Source organism: Sardina pilchardus, chromosome 2 (genome assembly GCF_963854185.1).
Source record: "Sardina pilchardus chromosome 2, fSarPil1.1, whole genome shotgun sequence".
In the NCBI taxonomy this organism is placed as follows: domain Eukaryota; kingdom Metazoa; phylum Chordata; class Actinopteri; order Clupeiformes; family Clupeidae; genus Sardina; species Sardina pilchardus.
In genome coordinates this window covers 9,017,172-9,024,671 of record NC_084995.1, presented here as the reverse complement: position 1 = coordinate 9,024,671, position 7,500 = coordinate 9,017,172, and the positions used below count along the sequence as shown (strand labels likewise).

Below are 7,500 nucleotides of genomic sequence, written 5' to 3'. Positions count from 1 at the left end.
GTGGCTGGCGTTCGCTCTTATCTTCAGATCTGCACAGCCAGCTGAGAGTGACTGCCAGGTTCCTCTCCCCACCCCACCCCCCACACCTCACCCCACCACCAGCCAATCAAGACAGGGCAGAGCAGTTGAGTCGAGCAGAGGAGGGGGGGAGTGTGGCGCACGATGGTTATCTGTCCCAAGTGAAAAAAAACATCCCGAAACAAATTCAACCCCAATCTCCCAGGGAACCGAAAATATCCCTAGTCCAACAGAAAGTATGCAGTAGTAGTAGTAGAAAGAGGAGGAAGATGATGAAGAAGAGGATGGTGTATGTAAAGACTTGCAGTAATAGTAGTAGGAGAAGGAGGAAGAGGATGAGGGAGAGGAGGTGTGTGTAGCCTATGTGTGAGTATGAGTATGCTTGCAGTAGTAGTAGTAGTAGTAGTAGCAGCAGCAGCAGCAGCAGTAGTAGTAGTAGCAGTAGCAGCAGTAGTAGTAGTAGCAGTAGTAGTAGTAGTAGTAGTAGTAGTGGTAGTAGTAGTAGCAGTAACAGTAGCAGTAGCAGTATAGCAATAGTAGTAGTAGTAATAATAAAATAATAATAATACATTTTATTTCAAAGCGCCTTTCAAAACACTCAAGGACACTGTACAACATTAAAACAGAAGAACAACATAAAAAACAGAAGATAGTAATAGTAGTAGTAGTAGCAGCAGCAGTAACAGTAGTAGGCCTAGTAGTAGTAGCAGCAGCAGTAGCAGTAGTAGTAGCAGCAGCAGTAGCAGTAGTAGTAGTAGCAGTAGTAGTAGCAGCAGCAGTAGCAGTAGTAGTACAGTAGATCAGTGTAATAGTAGCTATAGCACTAGAAGTTGAAGTAGTTGAAGTAGTTGGCTGCCAGTTTTCTACTCAAGTTATTCAGACTTTCAACAAGGTCAAACACATACTTGAACAAAATGTGGCAAAGAGGGTAAGAAAATACTGCACACAAGACATATTCTTTTCATTCTGTGCTTGAACTTACTCTTACCCTGACCTCTGGGGTGAGCCAGTATAAACAATAGCTGTACCTGGAATAAATAAATAAAGCAATGGAATGGAATAGCGATACAGGGAGCGCTGTTGACTGTGTGTCTCAGCTTGTTGTCTACCTCATCCCCCCATCAGCAGTGGTGACACCTCCACCCCAACACTGGTTTTGTGCCGTACACTATGTACTGTACTTGTATTTCAGCGTTTCGATTTCAGTAGCTGCTCTGGCTGATTTTAAACACCTTTCTCAGAGGATTTATTCATGCCGCTCAGGCCAACACACACCACACACACACACACACACACACACACACACACACACACACACACACACACACACACACACACACACACACACACACACACTTGTCTTCTTTCTGTTGATACAGACCCATACGCACACTCTCACACTCGCATCAATACCCCACGAGGCCCCATGTAATCAATATAGCCTGCTCCTCATCCCTTTGCATACACACACAGATCCACACACTGACCCCCACTGGGCTCTGATTGCCGTCCAGCCCAGCTCCCCCTGGCCATGCCAGCCCAGCGCCAGGGCCGTGTGGCAGTGCCACTGGTGGGAGTCGCGGGCAGAGGGGGCGAGTAATCAGCTGGCGCCCTTCGCCTCGGCCCCCTCGGTGAGGTTGGCGAGGGTTGTGGAGAATAGAGCGCCTCAGGAGCGATGGCTGCGCCGGCCATAAGCGGTCCCAGACAGCCTCCGCACCCCAAGGTGAGGCGGGCCGGGTGGGCCGCATGTGGCTCTGATCGGGGCCAGAGGTCTGCTCAGGGCTGGCCACTGCCTTTGGCGCGCACAATCCTGTTTGTTTACCGGCCATCCTGCCGACTGCTGGGGTCTGTGATGAACAAGTGTGTGTGTGTGTGTGTGTGTGTGTGTGTGTGTTTGTGGATGTCTGTGTGCTGTACGTGTGACGCCAGCGGTAGACTTAGTGGAGCGGCGAGCTTGTTTGGCTGATAAGGCTGATGGACAGGCCCCTGAAAAGTCGCCGCGGCAGATTGATCCAACCACAACTGAGTTCACCGTCACATTTCTCATCCAGAAAACAGACACACAAACACACACACACACACACACACACACACACACACACACACACACACACACACACACACACACACAGAGGCTTATGGGTAACAGGAGCCCAGTCGACACCTCTGACTCACGCTTCCACAGCAGCTCTTTGTCTTCCTTTCAGAAATGTTCAGCCATTGTGTGTGTGTGTGTGTGTGTGTGTGTGTGTGTGTGTGTGTGTGTGTGTGTGTGTGTGTGTGTGTGTGTGTGTGTGTGTGTGTGTGTGTGTGTGTGTGTGGTGTGTGAGTGTGTGTGTGTGTGTGTGTGGATGTGAAATAAACTGGCGCCCACTGATCAGAGCCATTGTCAGGGAGTGACTGGAGGAGGAACATGCTGGTGCTTCCACTGTATTGTGATGTGTGGTGAGGACCCTCACTAGAATTTGCTTTCTCAAGTCATACAACGTTTGTAGTATACACACTTATACTGTATGTACACGCACATGCAACAGGCATGCATACGCATACTGTACACACACACACACACACAGTCCAAGTATACCTAGTATAGCACAGTGTGTTATAGCAAATATGTTTGTAAATGATGTTTACACCTTTGGTATGTTACCATGTAAAATGTTTACTTGGATCAGCCTCAGAAGAGGTGGGCCTAATGGAAAAAACAGCTCTACTGATGAGTCTATTACTCATAGAGTAATGCAGAATGCCACGTCCATTTCCCCATGCAAATTGACTGAGTGGCCACGTCGTTTTTTTCCCCCCTATTTGAGACTGTGCAATCAGGCAGCAGCTGTTGGCCAACCCCTGGTTATGTGAAGCAGCTTCCCCCTCTCAGCAGGAGATGGAAATCGGATAATTCCTCTTCTGCTTTACAGTCATTAAGTGATGGCATAAGTTCTCTGATCATTCCAACTTGTGCCTAATGCGATTCTGAAATTGTTCATACAAGCATTTATAAGGCCCATATGGCTGTCAATATGCTCCGATTACTTTCCAGTGAACGTTCACATGGTCTGATAGTAATGTTTCTGAATTTTACGACTTGTTTAGTTGCATTAGGAATAGTTAAGAACACCTATTTTTGGAAAACTTAGGAAATAATATTTCAGGATGAATTAAACAGTGTATGAAGCTCTTTCAGCAACATTGATAGTGGTACAACTCAAATGTATGGAAGGCACATGCAGACTGAATTATTTAATGTTATTGTACATTTGAACTATGATTTTGCTGTATTATTATTTTTAGTGAGAAAGCATTGATTAAATATAAATAATTTACATGTTTTTTCACTTTGATTTACTAATTGACATGGACACACACACACACACACACACACACACACTCACTCACACACACGCACATACACAGGCACTGGTTTATGAATTGGGCATCGGTTGTTGACCCTGGATCATCCCCTGCGTCGGCCCCCTCAGCTTCTCTCAGGGAAACGCAGTGTGATTTCAAGAGAAATGAGCGAGGCCTCAAGCTGTGTGTGTAATTAAGCATGCACGCCCTTGCCTGTCAGCGGCCCGCCATCCTACTCTGCTGGCTCTTAACTAACTGTTGCATCAGTTAAGACTAGAACTAAGGGAGTCACCTGGGAGAGCTGTTCCTGCCTCTCGCACCCATGGCAGCCAGCCCTGCCTTTGTGACATCAGCGCATCCCCCCTGGAGCAAATGACCCATGCCTAATTGCCATCGCCACGGTGATGCCGTGTGTCACAGCTCTTGAGGGAGAGTCGTCGTGGGTCCACCGATACAGACGGGAATAGTGAAAAGGGCACCCCAGGGGCTTTGGCACTTGTTTTTAAACACGTCCTCGTTTGACTTGACATTTTTGCGCAATTAAGGAGCGGAGTGCCAGGGGTTTTTGCATTTGTTTGTCTTAGTGTGTATGTGTGCTGTTATTATGCTGTATTTTGAATTATTTGTGTATGTTTGTGTGCAGCCTTGGTGTATTCACACACAATATGGGCAGACTGCCAGAGGTGGTGAGCCTTGTGAGAAAACTGAAAAAACACACACACACACACACACACACACACACACACACACACACACACACACACAGGACATCAGTATGATGTGTTTAGGGAATGATGTCTGCGTCTGGTAATATTTTACTAAACGTAGACGAGTCATTGGAAGTAATGGAGGCAAAAGAGATTTGAGACTCAGAGAGCAGGTAATCCAATTTGATGACAATCTGATGTACACACGGCTCACAAGTAAAATTACATTTTGATTTATCTTCCCATTCTTGAGGGCTTGGAGATGTTTCCTACCAAAAAAAATAAAAAAGGAGAATCGGGCATCCATGATTGACCAATCATTCTCTGACAAGATTTCATTGGCGTCTGGCCATTAAGGAGTCCCATATGTCAAATTTCAATACAGGCTTTTGGCATTCGAGATGGAAGCATATGGGGATGCTATTTCAAAATGAGGAATAGTTTTTATGTTTGGCCTGCATGTCGTGTCTGTGTTTTTCCCCGCAGCCTGGTACACAAATCTGCTGTTGCGCCATGTCAAGGCTTATCAGAGGAGGACAGATTAAAAATTGACATAGCCGAGGCGAGCCGTGTTAAAAGTAAATCAAAGCTGTTGTAGCGCGGGATGCCAGGGCACAAAGGCTTTTACTTGACTCATTTGATAGATTGTTGTTTTGTTTCCATCGCTGTGCATCAGTGCTTGACTGGCACCAGTCTTTTTTAAAAAGCAGTCCCTTTCGTGTGCAAGAGTGTTTCAGCTTTAAAACGCCACCAACAAGCGCCAACAAAAGCTTTTTTTATATTCCCTTCTGCGCTCTGAAGCTGTCAGTTCAGACTAGCAGATGTTAAGAAGTGATAAGTTGAAACGTTGGATTTGAACAGAGGACTGCCTCAGCTTTTGTTTCTTTTTTTCCCAGTGAAAAGTGAATCTTTTTTTTGGTGACAGCCGAAGTACATTTCAAAAATCCATTCGTGTGCAAGGGAGGTGTTGTTCACTGTCATGTTTGAAGCTAAAATCTCATTAAATGAGAATAATTTTGGGGAAAACGAAACTGAGAGCCTCCCTGTTTGCACGCAGTGAGCATTCCCAGTGTAGCCTACAACTGCTGAGACGAGGGAAATGAATTTGAAGAACGTGGAATTCAACACTGAATTGTTTTATTCTCTTTTTTCCTGTCTTCTTCTCCCCTCCCCCCATTTTAAATAACACATTACTTCTTGGTCGGGGGTTACATATTCATTGTTTCCAGTTCAGTGGGTTTCCACACATGAAATTCCATAACGGCCTTGGAGCGCTTGCCTCATATCATTATTATGGCTGTGTGGCCGGGGCTACGAGCATCATTTCTTTCCCCCTTGCTGGCACCAAGGGTAGCCGGGACAAATCGCCTGCTGGAGAGTGTGTGGCGTTCATGGCTCTTCTGTCAGCGCCTCTGGTTGCACCAAGCCCAGTTCTGCTCGTAGCTATAGAGGAGTTCAAGCTGCTTTGGGCCCGAAAGTGAAAACAAAGTGCACACCCCTCGGATGGAACAGTTAAGTGTTGTACCTTTGCTCTGACCTTGGCCCGCTCCTGTAATCCTGTTCCCAGCTCCCCCGTTGAGAGGCGAAATGGGCTTACGGTCATTTGATTTACGGAGCCCCCCCTCACTCCAACCATTACCTTTATCGATTGTTTTTGATTCGGTGGAAATTACTGTACTACAGTTGCTGTACAGTTTTCTGCCTGGTTGGGCAAAACCCATCACCTGGGGGCCCCGGTTGCCGGACTCGGGAGATTTCAAAAAACGACCCGACTTCACAAAGCTCAGAGGTAGTAAACTCCTTTCACTCCTCTCATTTGTCATCCATCCAAACATTCCATCCGTCTATCTGTCCTTGAAAAAGAACAGTATCTCATTCCCACGGGCGGAAGACAGTCCACCAATCCATCCTCACGGGCAGAGCCGACCCAGCCCAATGACTACTTCTGTTTCATATGCATACATTTAGGCCTACACTCAGACACAGGCAGGACTCTTGTCAGCAGTCAGGCTGGCAGTATTGACTGGGGCCAAGACATCCGATGTACTCTCCAGATCTGTATTCTCTGGTATATCTCTTGAGAGCGGCAGACCCTGTATAAAAAAAAAGCTCTCTGCCAGAGGTGAGCTTGCTTACGGCTGCTGCTCTTGCATTGTACTCTGCCACCACGTCATTGGGATGTCACAAGTCCTATGTGGCACGATTTCCACCCAGCACAGTGCAGATAAAGGACCTTTTACACAGAAATGACAAAAGAGCTGCTTAACTAAGGAGACGCAAATGACAAACTGCATGCATGGAACACATAGTTTAATTGTCAACAGCCAATGGGAGGAAGGAAAGTCTGTGGTTTTGAAGGTCAAGCAGCTATTGTTAGTTGTTGCTGATGATCTGGGATGCCTTACGGGCAGCAACTTTAACGTTGACTTTCTCAAGCTAATGTATACGTGTACCTATAGTTCTATTGACTCCTTATTAGCCCAAGCTGCTGAATTGTGCTTATGTGGTGCTGTTAGTTCAGTTGACTTCATTGATTAGCATAGCTAAAAACCCTGCAGTGAACCTCACAGACTACTGTAGCATCAGTGCTATGCCATACTAGCATGGCTAGTTTTGTGGGTTTCATTACTTAGCCTAGCCATTCCTCCCTAATAGTACGAGCAGTTCACTGGGCTTCACAGATTGGCGTCTTGGACCAGCGCTGTGTGTTGATGCAGAAATGTTGTTAGCATGTGACCAAATGCTCATGTGAAGCAAGTGGGGAGTTAAGTGCCATTTCTCCAGCTTGATCTAGTCGTGGGTCACTGCAACAAGGCCCCTCCAGTAGGCCTAAGTGTAGCTCTTTGCACATGTTTGTGCTCAATCAGGTGGGATAGTGTACATGCGTGTGTGTGTGTGTGTGTGTGTGTGTGTGTGTGTGTGTGTGTGTGTGTTAGGATAAACATGAAAAAGAAAAATGTGTGTATGCGCTTCATGTGAATTTGCATCTGTGGATATAGCACATGCATCACTTGGCATGCTGATCAAAATATGTTTAATTCCCTCTGCCTCACTGACTCCCACTTGTTGGGCAGTAGCCTCACAGATTTGGACACACTGATGGTATGAATAAAGTTACAGAGGGGAGTAAAGAGCAGATGAGAGAGGAAAGAAACAGGGAGAACGAGGAGGAGAAAAGAAGACAGGGAGAAAAAGAAGCTGGCATTGGCGAAGTAGGCTGCCACAAGCCCCTGGAGGGCACGATGGAAGCAAGCAGGGGGTTGAAGTTTTTATTTTTTTGTCTCTTTTTTTGACGTGGATCCCAATCCTTTGCTCACCACCCACGGACACATGGCTAACCCCGGAGCGTGAATCATCTGTGAGGTTTGACTGGCATGGCAGGCTGCTTTCCTCCATAAATCCCTTCTCTTCCTTTCTCTCTTTC

At 46.4% G+C, this 7,500-nt stretch overlaps 1 protein-coding gene across 1 annotated transcript in view; it reads left to right on the top strand.

Moving 5' to 3' along the window:
• clstn2a (calsyntenin 2a) overlaps positions 1-7,500 on the top strand; it is a 170,795-nt gene that overhangs the window by 18,592 nt on the left and 144,703 nt on the right. Inside the window, exon 4 of the mRNA XM_062530630.1 lies at positions 1,533-1,649. Coding sequence (XP_062386614.1) covers positions 1,533-1,649 — 117 coding nt within the window. The remainder of the gene's footprint in view (positions 1-1,532; positions 1,650-7,500) is intronic.